This window comes from Sceloporus undulatus, chromosome 3 (genome assembly GCF_019175285.1).
Source record: "Sceloporus undulatus isolate JIND9_A2432 ecotype Alabama chromosome 3, SceUnd_v1.1, whole genome shotgun sequence".
Taxonomy (NCBI): Eukaryota; Metazoa; Chordata; class Lepidosauria; order Squamata; family Phrynosomatidae; genus Sceloporus; species Sceloporus undulatus.
In genome coordinates, this window is record NC_056524.1 from 243,305,359 (window position 1) to 243,321,602 (window position 16,244).

Here is a 16,244-nt window from a genome sequence, read left to right on the forward strand (position 1 = left end):
AGACCCAAGGGCATGGTCATGGTCCAGGTAACTATACAGTCAAGGTTAAATGGGTGTACTAATCACGCCTTCCTTCCTCGAAGTCCTCTGCAGTTCCTCTTCCACTGCCAAACAAAGGAGGTCTCATTGCATCAGAGCAGTAACCCAGTTCTCGCTACCTACCCCCTGCCAGTGCTTTTTTTTTTACCCTAAAGCCATTAAACAGTCCAGAATTTCATTGTGAATTCCTGAGAAAGCCATCAAGTCTTGGTTACCTTGCAAGAAAACACATCCCAAGAAACTAGTTTTTAACTATAAAGACTGGTCCCAGAAACCCAACCTCTCTGCACACAGTAATCATACAGTTACCCCAGGCTGTGTTCCATGTTTGAGCTGTGTTGCTCTCAGACCTTAGTCTAAGCCACTCCAGCTTTCCATAGTCTACTCTTCAGGCATGTAAAAATCACCTTCTTTAGACTGCTCAAACTCTACTACCCAGTTCCATATTTCCATTTTGGTTATCTCTGAATGCTGTGTCTGTTTGGATTGCTATTTTTTGTGTGTATGATTGCACTGTATTTTTCTTAATAAAACTCTCTTAATTCACTCAAACCAGGAGTCTACAGTTACTACCAGCTTACACAGGTGCCAGTGGTCCTAAAAGTTACCAAGCCTCTTGCAAAGCTTAAGCTAATTTCCTCAATATTTAAACTGAAGCTGACAATTGTTGGGGACTCCCCATCCCCCCCTCTTTTGGGTAATGCCAAGCAAGACAACAAGAATATAGTGGGCCCTTCTTATCTGCAGACTTGCCAGCTGTGGATTTGAGTTTCCACAGAGGTCAAGCCCCGTTGTTTTAAATCAGTGTACACAAACTACATTTCCCAGAATTCCAGTGCATGGAGCCATGGCTTCCCACCACCAGGAGTGGGAGCCGCCTCAGCTTCCCTTCTCGCCCACCTTAGAGCAGCCTTTCTCTTCTCTTCCCTTGCTTTCCTCTGCTGAGGAAGAGGAGGAAGAGCAGTGACAAGACCAGGAGGGAGTAGAACTGTTTTGATTTTGGCAGACAGAGTGGACGCTGCCCCATGACTGGCTGAGGGGAGAGGAGCCAGGTCAGGAGGAGAGCATAGAGTGCCACCATCACCTGGAACTGGAAGACACCAGGGAGCTTGCAAGCAAGGCAGGCAACTGTCCCGAGGGGCCCTTCCTCCACTTTGGTGGATTTTGAAGCCAACATGCCACCCTTGCCTCCTCCTCAGCTGTGGCAATATTCCTGCCTGCTTACCAAGCCCCCCCCCCCCCGGTCCAAGCTCCTGTCCAGCATAAAATGCCTGTCCACCCCCACTACAGGACCTGAACTTGGGAGGGGAGAGGGGGTTGTTGTGTGCCTAAAGGTTGTTTCTGACTTATGGCAACCTATCAAGATCATGTTTTGTTTGTTTTTGTTTGTTTTTTATTTATATACCGCTATTCCAAAGATCATAGCGGTGAACAGCAAGTAAGCTAATTTGCCCTCAACAGTCTGGGTACTCATTTTAGCTACCTCGGAAGGATGCAAGCCTGAGTCGAGCTTGGGCCCTTTTGCTGGTCTTGAACTCGCAACCTTGTGGTTTTGAGTGAATGGCTGCAGTACAGGCATTTAACCACTGCGCCACCAGGGCTCCCATAGGACAGAATGGGACTCAAGGTCTTGCGGTTTTTGTTATCCACAGGGGGATGGGGGCGGCGAAATGGATTCTGCCATGGATAAGAAGGTACAACTGTACATAGATTTCAACTCTGCTTTATGAAAAAATTTCTCACTTCAGATGCCATGATAAACTGAATGGAGACTGTGATTTATTTAGCTCTCCAGCTTTCAGTAGTGATTCATTTGTATGATCCATAGAGACCACGATGAAGAAGCTAAGTTCCCCCAGATTATTTTGTACTTTGATACATGAACTAGTACACTGCCTAACTGCATAGTTTCTTCATTTTGATAAGGACTGTGTCAGGAGTATGTGGAAGGAGAAAATACCTTGATTAGTGATTTGCATAGATTTGATTTTTGACTTTTAAACTTGATAGCCCAACAAAAAGAAAGATAAATGTATTTCCATAAAAATGATGGGAGATTTTGATTCAGGGAACCCATTAAAAGATGACAGCAGTTAAATAAAACAATGGCTCATTTCCCCCCCCCCCACTTTCTCCAGGAATGAACGGGCTCGCTGGATTACTGCACTTGGGCAGAGCAATGATAGACTGACTATGGATAGGACAAGTAAGTGAGACCTCAGAAGGTTCTTCAGGGGTTTGACATTCCATACTGTGCTCCACAGTGACCTCTTGTGGAATATTTGAATAAAGGTTGAATGCCTACATTCTATGCCTTCCTCTCTGTTTGTTTTTTGGAGGTAGGGTAGGAAAGACCCTCATTCTGAACTTCCATATTAATATCAACAAAAATGGAAATTTGTAACTCTTTTGATTTTCTTGAAACATCATGTAAAATGTAAGAACAATTACATTGTATTTCTGTCATAACTGAGAAGATGATAGAAACAACCATCTTAAAAAGTGCTTACATGCACATTGTGGTGTCTTACCACCTTTGAAAATACTTTCTTGAATTTTCTGCCTATATATTCTGAAACAGAAAGAGACAAGAAAGATGTGAACATCGTTTCAGAAGAAGTTTTAAAGCTTTATAACCAGCGATACCTCCCTCTGTTTCCAAATCCCTTTGAAAACAGACTGATGTTTGTTTTTCTGTTTATTTATATTTTATTTTCCATATAATAAATGTAGATGCGGTATCATTTTTCAGTTATCAAATTAAGCTGGGGGGCAATATGCTTGTCATATGTTTGTAGTCATGTGAAGTGCACACTTGAGCTTTCTGTTGGATTGGCTATGCGGATCAGTAAGCACACTGTCTCCTCTTTTTTAGCGCTGACCCAAGTAGAAGTCATCAGATCATATACTTCCAAGCAGTCAGATGAACTCTCCCTTCAAGTAGCTGACGTAGTTCTCGTCTATCAGAAAGTGAATGATGGTGAGCAGAATTTTCTTACTGCTTAACGTCCACGGCTGCTTTCAAGCCCATTGCAGGACTGTTTTGCATCTGCCTCAGACATGTACCACAGAGGACCGTAATCGAAAAGCAGTATTCATTTATTAAAGAGAAAGATGTGTTTATTCAAGTTATTAATATATTAAACCATCATATTAAACATATGGGTTTCATAGTCCAGTGGTACCCAAACTTTTATCCTTCAAGCTGTTTTGGACTTAAACTCCCAGAAGCCCCAACCAGCTTGGCCAGCAGTCAGGAATTCTAGGAACTGAAGTAAAAAAACATCTGGAAGACCAAAGGTTGGGAATTACTGTGTTGGTCACTTATAATGTTATGCTTATAACATTATAATGTTATAATATAATGTTAGGCTTATGACCTTGTAACTATTTTCTGTTTACATTTACAGTCATAGTCACAACCATAAATGCACACAAAACTACCCATAAAATCCAGTAAACTGCACCAAGGGACAGGGTTCTATGACACTGGCAAGTGAGGTATTAATCCGGCGTTTCATAACCCTAACTCATTACTAACCCTAACACCTTACCCGTAAACCAACAGTAATCCAACCACAAATCTAATTATAACCTTAGATCTTGCTCCTAACCCTAATCCAAACACTCAAATCCCACAAATTCAACCGATTTGCAAGCAAGCAGTGGTATCCTTAGCTAACAGGAGGGGGTTGTATGAATAATTCTCCAGCACTGTGCTCGCCAGTGCCATAGAAGTTCATCTCTTGGTGCAGCTGGCTGGATTTTAAGGTGGATTTAAGGACTCCAATCAGGAGAAGATTCTAGCCATGACACTGAGCCTACATGTCTAATGTCCCGGTGCTAGGTTGCAGCATACAGTGGTGCCTCGGGTTACGAAATTAATTCGTTTCGCGGCCGCTTTCGTAACCCGAAAAGCCTTCGTAAGCCGAAAACCCATAGGCGCTAATGGGGAAAAGCCGCGATTTCGTGTGAAATAGCGCCGAAAAGCACCAAAAATTTTTTCGTAACCCGAAAAAACATTCGTAACCCGGAACAATTATTTCCTATGGGATTTTTTCGTATCCCGGAAATTTCGTAACCTGGGTATTTCGTATCCCGAGGAACCACTGTAAGTAGTTTCCTCTTTCACCTCTCCTTAGGAAACAACCAGTTTGATACAGCAAAATTGGCAGTAGTGCAGAGGGTTCTACTGTTCTCACCTTCACCATCTTAGACTGGGATGGGAAACTACTTTCACATATTCTAGCCATGATCTGCCATTGAATTTTGGTGGCAAAACACCGTATCACCAGATAGCACTCCTGAATTTGGTGACATACTTTGATTTACTTGATCTTGGGTTTGTTTGCTTTTTTAAAAAAAAAAGGCTTTGGACTTTGCCCATCCCTTTTTATCCCTTTCCCTGAGAGTAAACCCTTTGAAGAAGGTTTATACTTACATTAGATACAGTGGACCCAAAATCCATGTATGCTCAAGTCCCATTAAATACAGAGGCATAGCAAAATGATGTCCCTTATATGAAATACTTGAAATTTATACTTTTTAAAAATATTTTCAAGCCGTGGATGCTTGGATTCATGTATAAAAAAAGTGGATAAGGAAGGCCAACTGTATTTACAAATGAAAATACATCAGATATCCCCCAGTAATACAGGCGCCCCTCCAAGTCCACGGACTTGAAAATCCATGGAGGGGCAACTGCCATTAATGCCAATGGGGTGTGCAGCTGTGGCGTACCCCCGCATGCACGCGACCCATTCAAGCCTATGGGGCTTGAATATGTGCAGGTTTTGGAACTTGCGGGGGGAAGTCTGGAAGGGATCCCCCAGAAGTTCCAAGGGCCAACTGTACATCTAAGTCTCACTCTACAGCAGCTTTATGACACTCCTGTGGTGTGCAGCATGTAAACACTACACTGACAGAGTGCCCAAAAGCTGCCCATATCTGGGCAGCTGGGTGGTGTGAAGCCAGCCTCCGGGTGTCTTGGAGACATGCGTTGTCTGCACACCATGCCTCTAAGCCAGCTAGAAGCCAGTTTTGTTGGCTGGTCTGTTTCGCCCATTTGTCTATAAGGAAACTTTTATAAAGTCAAATGAAATAAATTGTTAAATCTTGTACAGTGGGCCCGCCCCTTATGTGGGGATCCATTTCAGATCCCTCCACGTAAGGGGAATTCCAAGTATCCTGGAGCCCCATTAGAAATAATGGGGCTCACATCCATGGTGCATGGTGGCGCGCACCCCATTACTTCTTCCAGGGCACACAAGGGGCTTTTCCAGCACAGCTTTCAGCGCATGCTGAAAGCCGCATATGCCATACCCACATAAAGTGTGGACACACTGTAATTACTGAAGCAATTTATACACTGTATCAAACTGGAATAGCATCCTACAAGAAAGATACTGCATTTAACCTTTCATGTAAATAAAACTTGTTTCTTTGTTTCAACAAGTAGTTGCCTGAGTTGTCCTCCTAATGAGCACTCTCCTCTAAGCATGCTAGCTTGATAGAACCATTGGTTTTCCTTTATTGGATCTTTTATTATCAGCTGTCGTTCACCTGCTATTAGAGTAGAGAAAGCAGCAAGTAACCATGAGGAAGACAATTTGCCTGGTTTGATTTACTCTCTATTTTCAAAAAAGAAAAGAAGAAAAATATTTCAGACATACCCACCATTATGAATACTTCTGTGTCTTAAAGCATATCTTTTAATACTAGTAGTAGTACCTTTGATGCATAGCTGTTCTTATAATTCACTTTCATAGCAGATGTCATTCTGGCTTATGCATTGACAAGACAGTTTATTAGCAAGGAGATGGTTGTATAGTGGTTAATATTGCATATAGGTTAGTAGTGGATCAGAATTTGGAAGATCTAGATTTAGGTATTTCATTTCATTTGTATGCTTTCTTTTTTTTCCAATATAGGATTCAAGGCAGCTCCCAGACAGAGTGAATTAAAAAATGTTCACTAAAAATTCACAATAAATTAAAATCACAGTATAAAATCATTTAGAAGGCATACAAAAAAAATTTTAAATCCAAAAGATCTCAATAAGAAACTCTCCTGCATACACATTAAAATCCTGTTTGAACAAAAACCAGGGAATGAGCCAGCCTAGCTTTTTATGGAAGGGAATTCAGTGGGTGGGAGCTGCCACTGAGAAGGCTCTCTCCTGTGTCCTCACCAAGCGGGACTGTGATGGTGGCAGGACCGAGAGAAAGCCTTCCTATGTAGAGCTTGGAAATCTGGAAGGTTTCTGCGTGGAGATACTGTACTTCAGATAATCTGGATTTTAGAAGATCCATGAAATTCATTGGCAGAACTTGCACTAGTCATGGTTCAGTACAAACAGTAACCTATAGTCTTAAGGATATCACTGACCACAACTTGCTACAGAGCAAAAGAAGCTTACTGCCTTCATGGTTTGATTTTGATAATCTCAAAAGCATTTAGTTCACCAAGTGATTCAGTTTGCTAGACTTAGTTTAGTAGGATTCTTCCTTCAATCTCAAGATGAGTTTTTATTACTCCCTCCCCCCAATATGTGTCATTTGCAGGTTGGTATGAAGGAGAGCGATTGCGCGATGGAGAAAGAGGCTGGTTCCCAAGGGAATGTGCCAAGGAGATCACCTGTCAAGCCACCATTGAGAAGAATATGGAAAGGATGGGACGCTTGCTAGGCTTGGAAACAAATGTATAGACTCGTGCTCCATTATGCATACTCTAGGGATTTGCACCCAGTGAAGTCTGCAACATCTTGATCTCCTCCAGATGGTCAGTTTGCAGCTGTAGCATGTAAAGGTGTCACAGATATCTGCACTCATTAAATGTGAAAGGAACCATAAAGAGATTGCATGCAAATAAGTACTTTTTAATACAAGTCAGTAGCAGAATAAAGTTGTGGTTTTTTTTTAAAAAAAAGCAACAATCTCTTTCAATTAAAAATTAATTTCACGTTTGTAAATTTCAAAACAGAATGACACCTTGGATTTCTCCATTGGCCAAGTGACTCTTAAATCTTAATTCAGGCACACCTCTGTTCTAGAGTTTTCTTGTTTCACCATCTATTTTAGTTTACTAGACCTGTTCATTGTGCAGCAAGTGTCTCAACCCAGCAAGGGACGGTGATGCATGGAGCTGTTCTGGATACAAACTAGCAGTGTGTGCGCATCACATCTTTTGATTTGTAACTAGAGCTGCAGCATGGCTATCAAATAGGACATAGTCAGCATTAATTAAAATTATATCCTACTGAAGTCCCAGCTTTCCACCATATGTTTCAGGCACCTCCATCTTAACACCTGCCATGGACAGAGGATGAGTACATCCAACAGGAAAAGGAGGTTGGAGGTGGGGGAGAAGGAAGCAGCTACCTAAAATGGAGTGGTTAATCACTTCATAAAGTTGACAAAATATCAATTTGTTTTATGGTATATACAGAGTTCAGATTAAGTGACAAGAAACCTGGTACACATATTTTGTGAGGTGGGCTTGTTTTGTTTTAATCATACTAGCAAACAGTGGACTGCTCAGAAGTAAACCCTTCCCTTTCAATTCAACAAAAGGGTGAGGAAGAAAACCCAGCCTAGTCAGTAGGATGTGAAGGGAGACCCCTTAGTCAGCTAGATCACAAGACTCAAATACAGGTCTGGAACCTTTACATATATAAAAATATTAAAACACCACCACAGAAAATCAGAAGTGCCTACTATTGTCTGCCTTTGGGCAGTCAGTATGCATGTTTTGCATTGGCTATTGTTACTTGAGCTTAGATGATCTTGTTGTATGACTTCTAGTCATTTCTGCCTTAGAGAGATGCTAAGGTACACCTAGTAGTTTTCTTGGCAAGATTTGTTCAGTCATTAGGCTTATATTGGTCATCCCAGTTAATTTGCTTCAGAATAGTCATAGCTCTTATTGCTGTTTTGTTTGTTATTGAAGAATCCTTAAAATATTGTGAACAAAACAGGTAAGAGCCATCACAGTTGTGGTAAAATTATATTCTGCTGCAAATCCAGCTAATCTGGTTTCAGGTGTTTTGCATGTTTCTCTCAGCTTCACTGAACCTCCTTAAATGAACTCACATTCAGCAAGATTGATCTCATTGCCAAATCTTGGTCACACACTTTGCAGTCAGGAAAGTGTGTGACCATGATTCTTGAATATATTAGCTTTTTCCTCCTTCCATCACTTTAAAAAGTCAATCAGTATAACAGAATCAGAAGTGATCCAGTGAATGAACCGAGCAGTAACTGAGTTTGATCATGGAATCATAGAGTTGGAGATCACAAGGGCCATCCAGTCCAACCCCCTGCCATCCAGGAACTCTCAATCAAAGCATCCCTGACAGATGACAATCCAACCTCCAAGGAAGGAGACTCCACTACACTCCGAGGGAGTGGGTTCCACTGTCAAACAGCTCTTACTGTCAGGAAGTTCCTCCTAATATTGAGGTGGAATCTCTTTTCCTGTAGCTTGCATCCATTGTTCCGGGTCCTAGTCTCTGGAGCAGCAGAAAACAAACTAGCTCCCTCCTCAATCTGACATCCCTTCAAGTATTTAAACAGGGCTATCATATCACCTCTTAACCTTCTCTTCTCCAGGCTAAACATCCCCAGCTCCCTAAGTTGTCCCTCATAGGGCATGGTTTCCAGACCTTTCACCATTTTAGTCGCTCTCCTTTGGACGACTAAATCATCAGTTTGGCTGTGGACATGATACCAGATCACCAGAGACCTTCTTGAAGCTCATGTAATATACCAAGAATCAGTAGAGTTGTCCTCATATATGGGGAATTTTCAGATCAGCAGTTCTGCTGAAGCTACTAAAATTGGGAAAAGGTAGTAGCTGTCTTAACCATAAAATAAAATCCAACACCCATATTGTGGTGATACCTTTGTTAGGCCAACCAAAAGGTGTAAAATTCATCACATGACCTTTAGATACTCCAAGGCATTTTTATTGGCATTTTTAAAAAAAATTAACAAAGATGATTCTTTAAATAAATGAGTGACAATGTTAAAGAAAGGGGGAGAGAAATAACATGGCAGCACCTTTAGGAATGTTTATTTTCACATTTTTCGCAGATATAAACCTGCTTCTTAGGATTCAGTAAAGAGGAATAATAAATGTTCAGGTATAAAATATACTTATACAGTTGTGGGAGTGGGATGGAAAAAAAATTTTGAACCCAGGGAAACTGACTTTTGGCAACTGTCACACATCAGCACTGACCAATGTAAAGATCTGAAAGGTCTGTAACACATTAAATAGCCTTTTGAAAATTTAGGGTAAAGATCATGATTTGCATCTGTCTGACTCTCATCCATTCCACTCACAGCTGTGTAAATATGCTTTATACCTGAACATTTATTATCATTCTGTATTGTTGTGTGCCTTCATCTCTGACTCAGTCTAAGGCAAACCCATCATGGGGTTTTCTTGGCAAAATTTGCTTTGATGAGGTTTGCTACTGCTTTCGCCTATGGCTGAGTGTGACTTGCCCAAGGTCACCCAGTGGGTTTCATGGTTGAGCTCAAAACTGAATCCTGGTCTCCAGAGTCATTGTCCATCACTCAAACTACACTGGTTCTCATTCTGTGTACCAAATCCAAAGAAGTGGGTTTATATCCACAAAAGCTCATGCAAAAATAACCAGTTAGTCTTCAAGATGCTTCTACATTTTCCTCCTCCTCCAATTTTCCTTTTGATGGTGCAAGAGACTAACATAGCTACTCATTTTACAATATTAAAATCACATGGACCATAGAAGAAGCAGATCTCCTCTGTTCTTCATACATAAATGTCTTCCTTATAACACGTTGGCAGGTTACAAACCGCCAAAAAATACATATGGAATACGTATTAGGGTTAGGAAGGGGCAGTGCTTCCGCACCCCCCTAACCCTAGTACGTATTCGATACGTACAACATGGCGGCGCCCCTTCCACATGGGGGCTGCCATGTGTACGTATCGGACGCATAGCGTCCAGACGTGTCACGGCGCTAATGACGTCGCAAGTGCGCCAGCAGCGCCTCGCGACGTCATTAGGGTGCCGCAGAAAGAAGCTCCATTTTGGAGTGTGGCTGCGACGGCTCCCTTATGGAGCAGGCGGTGGCAGCAGACCACCTCAAAGCGGTGGTCTATAACCCGCCTTAGAGTCGTTTAGTGTTTCATTATTAAGATTGACAGAATAGGAGAATGTGCTTTATTTCTCAGAGCTTATTATATTCAATTACATAAAGTACACTGCTGGTGGTGGGGTCACAAAAAAGGGCCGTCAGTCCTTGAACTAGCTATTAGAAGATAGTGCATCATCCATGTAAAGTATGGCATGTTTGTGTGTGTGTGTGTGTGTATACATACATACATACATATAAATGTATAGCTGTGTTCCTTCAAGCTGTTTCCATGTTAGGGAGACCCTCCGGTGAACCTATCAGTTTTCTTGGCAAGATTTGTTCAGCAGGGGTTTGCCTTTACCTTCTGCTGAATGTCTGAGACTTGCCCAAGGTCCCTCAGAGAGTTTCCATATTCGAGCGGTGATTCCAACACTCAAACCACATCACCACAGTGGCCCTCATGGAAAGTATATTTTCAAGGCCTTATATGTCATTAAATTCAATAAGGTAAGGTGTAAGTGACCAATATGTAAGGTATGTCAGTACCAAAAATGAGTCAAGAAACATACTGTTCCCTTCAATGCTTTGGAACTTTAGCTAGATTCCGCTTCCCATGGAAACAAAAAGCTATCACAGGGTAACTAGTTTGCTTATTTGGCTGTCTTGAAGCATTGTGTTCTCAGCATTTGCCAGGTCTGTATTTAACAATTCAAAAATGTGCTGTTATCAAATTGATAACTTGTTCACTTATACTGAGCAGAGATCTGGGAGGACCTAAAACAGACCAGGAATTCATTTTAATGGGTTCAGAAGAACCTGTATTACTCTTATCAGACAGGTTGCAGTACAAAGCACACTAGGTTTCCTGAGCACAGAGATGTGGTTTAAGGCAGATGTTAGATGTGATACTTTGCCCCATTAATTTTAATGGGTTTTTAGCATAACTTTCTATCAAATGAGGATATTGGTCTGTGGCCAAAGTGTGCTGTCTTCCCTTTCATCAGGCAGGGGAGACTTGTTAATGATTACATTGCCTGCTAAATGTCTCATTATAAATATCTACTTTGAAGTCTGATAGCAATTTATATTGTCAGGTGAAGATGTAAATAGGAATTAATTTGTAATTGCATTTGTAATTAATTTATAAATAGCAATTAATTTGCATTGCATTTCCTTTTTATGTAAATAGGCATGACATTTTCTACACCTTGTATTATAAAGAACTTTGTCCTTTCTTTGCACTGCTTGTCACTTAATAGAAAAACAGGAAAAAAGTAAAATGTGATCAACTTTCTTTGACTTTTTCCAAGTGGATGAAAATATGTGTACTGTAATGTTTATATAGTGTAGCAGACAATGAACATCTGAGTAGTTACACCTATACATGCACCTTACACATAGTAGTTATAATGCAGGTGCTAAAGTCCCTGTCATAAGGCAACTGATGCATCTAAGTGTACAGGAAATGTTTTTTAAAAAAAGGTTGTACAGTTAAAATTGTTATGTTGCTGCCTGTGCAACACTGTAAACAATACATGTATCATTGTGCATGTAATAAACCTGTTTCCACATACATGCAACAGATCGTGCAAATACGTTGTTTAATAATGCAGAAAATATGAATTACTGTATAGATCTAAGCCAAGAAACTTGGTACAGATGAAGTCTTAATTTTCAAAAGATGGTATCAGTATGGGAAGTAACAATCTGGAGGAGAAAAGCATTGATCACAGAGCACTGAATACATACTCGCAGTAGGTAAAGCCCAAGAAGAGCAGGATCTTTTACATGCTAGACTTTTCAATCCTGTACAATATACACAACTCGCTAACACTTGCAGGTCTCCCCAGAGGTCAACTAGCATAATGTGCCCAGGCCCCCTACTTCCATTCCTCTATACACCATTGGCAGTTAGCTTGACACAGCACATTGTGCAGCAGACAGTATTTTCTTTCATGTTTTCATAAAATCAGGTAGTGCCATATTCGTGTAAAAAGATGTTGAATATTAACATGTAAATGAGATGTAATGGAATTTCTCCCCATGACGTATGAAACTTACATAGTCATGTAAGGAACAAAATTGATGCTATGTGGTTCATCAGTTTCAAGCACAGATAAAACACAGGTTAAAAGAACTGTTTTAACTCTTTCAGTAATGCTTAAGCTAGCAACAAAATAGAGCCTTTCGAGGCTGGAAGGAAGAGGTCTTGGACTTTCCAGTACAATGCTAAGAGAAACTAAACTAATGACAGTGAAATGTTGACATCTGGATTGCAACTGAGCCAGGTTTCAGCCAATATAGCTCAGGCCAAGCTTGTTGTAAAGAGAGAAGGAACAGAGAAGGTTTTACTGAGGGAATTCTATGGCAGAGCTCACTGTTCTCATCACAGAAAGAACTCCTGCTGGAGATGTAAATATTTATAGATTTCATTTTTACAAGCAAGAATTCTGTTTCTCCTGTGAGAAAGTTGCACAGCTGAGGTCTGTTACCACATAAAGGCATTTTTGTACAAAAGTGGTTTTTCTGTGCCGGAATCTTTTTCTGCATGGGAAACTTGTTTTCTGTGACGAAAAATACTGCTGTCTAAAAAAATAACCCCATGTATGTTTTTTTGTGAAGCATATCTCCCAAATGACAAAGATCCTTGTCCTTGCAGTATTCTCCTGATCATGCTCTGCTAACACTCAGGAAACCCATATTCTCCCTATTATTTAAATATGTTCAAATATTTATTACTTCCCTACTCCAAGTTCACTTGGGAAAAATTTTAAGTAACAAGTAACTAAAATCTGCTGAAGATTTCTAGGTAAGGTGCCACCAGAAAATGATTTCCCATTGTATTTACTATGGAACAGGTATCACAGGGGATTGAGGCTAGGCCTTAAGAGACTACTTCCTAAGTGGATAGTTGGAAAGACTGGCAGCAAACAACAACCAGAAGCCCAATGAGACAGATGCAGGAACCATGAAGAAACTCTGCCAGAAGGCAGTTGGAAATTGGAGGAGGTACTCAGAAGCACAACCTGACCCCATTTCCGATTCCTCAAATAAGCAAAACTGAAGCTAATATCTGCTTGATCTCAGATCTGAGGCGCTGCACCAAGAATTGTTAAATGTGGTGCAAATGCAATTATTCTTGCATGTAGACTTTAGCTTTTGTACATTTAAACTACAAATAGCAGCCCCCAAACCCTGCAAGGCCCAAACATGACAGTGGGGAAGTTGAGCATGCACATTGTCCAGGGTGCTACTTATTTCATGGTCAAAGGAATGGGCAGGAGCAAGACAACTTATTTGTGAATCTAGCAAATCTTGTCTCCTTAAGCATAATGCAACAAGAAACTGCAATTATGAAGCAGATTAAATACAAGAAGCACTGCTGCAGAATTCAGTCTGAAGTATAGTAAATGTTGTCCAGGTCAACAGTCTGAGGATATTGGACCTCTGGAAACGACACGATTCATTAGAGTATAGCAGTTAATGTACTACCATGTTGCTGGTAGCTGGTCCAAATCACATGTATATTTTGAAAACTGATACCTGTACCGACATCGGAATGTTACCACCTAATAAAAACAACCCTGTTGGCACAAACCCTTAGCATTTGAGAAGGGACATCCTATTCCTAACTGATTAATCCCTGTGTTAGAACATCCTGTGAGGCAACCCTCAGCAATTAAATCCTAATTGCTTAAAGACTTATTATTTAATATACAGTATTAAAATGCAAGCTCAACCTTGAAAATGAATTATGCAAAACCTGGGCAGGCCATGTATGCTAACATCAATTATGACAATTACTACTGTAAGTGATTTTGGAAAAGGCCAAGTTAGCCAGTACAATCTGGCAGTTGTGAATGACTACAATTTTAAATAACAGCAGAAAAAAGGCTAGTAGGAGACACAAAGACTACAAACAATGATCGGGGAAGTGGCACAGACCAACTTTCACAGTGACATGAACCTACTGAAATTACAGGAATCCTCTGTGCACTCTATTGATGAAATCAATACACTTAGTACATCAATATTCTTAATAACATGGCACATATAAAAATAACTAGCATATTGGCAAAGACACAGGAATTTAAAATTATGGGACAGATGCATTTGTTATTTGTTTTTTAAAAGATCTTTTAATTTTTAAAAAGCTGTGTTCACTTCATTGAAACAGGACTCAGGTTGCTACCTATTGTACAGTCAGTGTGCATTTGATTCTTGTGGAATTCATTTTCCTCAAGCTCAATAGAAATCTATACACCTCTGGGCAGAAAGTAAATACCACTCCACATCCCAAATGGCCAACTGGTGGTATTTACAGTACCTTACTAGAGCTCTGTATTCAAGGACAGTCCTAGTTACTGCATCAGCACATGTTGTTTCTCACTGTGATAATAAATGGCCGTTACAGGACTGAAGTACACGTGTTTGCTCAAATACTCAGCAGAAGCCCTTCTCACAGTAGTCCTTCCATCTCTTTTGGGGCTGGCTTTAATTCAATTTACAATACTCCCAGCAATGGATACTTTAGTTGTAACAATTGCTCACTTAAGAATTCCAAAGAGAATGTAAATAGAAAGCTGATGGCTTAAAAGGTCTGTGTGGTTCATTGGTAATGCTAATAACTAATTTTCAAAAATGGCAGTTCCATGATCAATAGCAAAACAGTGTAAAAATGGAATGCAAAAACTATTCAGACCATTTTCCATTTCATCCAGCTTTTACCTGATAAAGATTACAGTCCTCAAGCAGCTGTGTACAGATTCATCACATACACACAAATACAATAGTCTGTGCAGCAATGGCAGCTATGTAAACAGTTACTTTTATACACTGCATGCAATACACAAAGCAATAATAAATTACTGACACTAAAAATGAAATTCCAAGATGTCCAAAGGTAGCAAAAACAACAACAAAAAATCCAGTACAGTTGTCACCTTTACAGCATTGAAGGAACAATGTTAACTGTATTGTTCATTCTGGAAACGAGGGGCAAAGTTTCTGGCAGTTTCATTCTCCTGTGTTGTGATTAAGTCTATAATAGCTGTCAGCACTGCAGTGTCCCTTGATTTAGTATTGTTCCAGTCCACAGGCTGGGGGTTTTCTATTTTCTCTTGTAGAAGGTCATCCAATTCTTCTTTCAAATCCTGTAGATAAAAGAATGTTGGTTAGGACAGACACCAAAAGCTGCATGTTTTGACAAATAATAGGAAGTTTCTGTAGTAATAACAATGTGACTTAGAATAAAAAGGATTTTTTTTTCTATGTTCCAGTAAAATAGGTATCAAATCTTTTGAAAATTTCACTAGATATTTGTAAATTTAACTTCTTCAGGAATAGCTTTATCTTTTACATTATTCAAGTACTGAATTATACAACATACTTTGTGTAATGAAGCTAAATGGGTTCTGGCAACTATAAAAAGGAACAACTTCCTATGAGGTTAAGATATTCAAAGGACCCAATTTTCAAGTGTCAGATTCCTATGTTATATTTCCATATCTAAACCCAGGAAAATGGATGTTCTTTCCTTCCCACTCTTGGTGCAGACCTTTATAGCATCAATAATGCTCCAAGGGGTTTCCCACTCTCCAATGGCTCTTAGGGAGCAGTGCCATCAGGGTCAAAAAAAGCAGAACCAAAAGTAAATATACCCTTGGAACCGGCCCAAGTTTTTAGTTCATGTACCTTTAAAAGGCAATTGCTAACCAGCGCAGAAAACAAGTTTGTGTTAATATTCTCAATACAATATAAATATAGCACAACAGACCAAAAACATATTAAATAAGAGATTTCAGTGAAAGGGTACCAACAATGTTTGAAGAGCAATTGGATGAATTTAGACAGAGGGAGGAATGAATTTAGACAATGAGTCTTTGACAAACAAACTGGATGTTTTAAATCCTTCTCTACTTGTTATCCACTCCACATTATAAGAATTTCAGTTTTTACATTCCAGAAAAAAAGCCATAACAATAGTGGGTGTGCATATGAAATGAACTGTACCAAGTTATAGGCACAGGACTATACCATTTGTATCTGAAACTGAACCTTCCTCTCTGTTCCATTTCA

The 16,244-nt window shown here is 40.0% G+C and overlaps 2 protein-coding genes across 8 annotated transcripts in view; one reads left to right on the plus strand and one right to left on the minus strand.

Moving 5' to 3' along the window:
* Positions 1 to 16,244, plus strand: part of ARHGEF26 (Rho guanine nucleotide exchange factor 26) — a 116,782-nt gene that overhangs the window by 93,583 nt on the left and 6,955 nt on the right. For 5 of the 7 annotated variants that reach the window (XM_042459441.1, XM_042459444.1, XM_042459442.1 and 2 more), the window contains exons 13-15: positions 2,178 to 2,245; positions 2,915 to 3,019; positions 6,603 to 8,430. In XM_042459441.1, the coding sequence (XP_042315375.1) occupies positions 2,178 to 2,245; positions 2,915 to 3,019; positions 6,603 to 6,745 (316 nt within the window). In that variant the 3' untranslated portion in view covers positions 6,746 to 8,430. Of the gene's footprint in view, positions 1 to 2,177; positions 2,246 to 2,914; positions 3,020 to 6,602; positions 8,431 to 16,244 lie in introns of those variants that run through there. The other 2 variants (XR_006103019.1, XR_006103020.1) reach the window with 2 other exon arrangements.
* Positions 11,751 to 16,244, minus strand: part of DHX36 (DEAH-box helicase 36) — a 31,857-nt gene continuing 27,363 nt past the window's right edge. Inside the window, exon 25 of the mRNA XM_042459446.1 lies at positions 11,751 to 15,319. Coding sequence (XP_042315380.1) covers positions 15,134 to 15,319 — 186 coding nt within the window. The 3' untranslated portion in view covers positions 11,751 to 15,133. The remainder of the gene's footprint in view (positions 15,320 to 16,244) is intronic.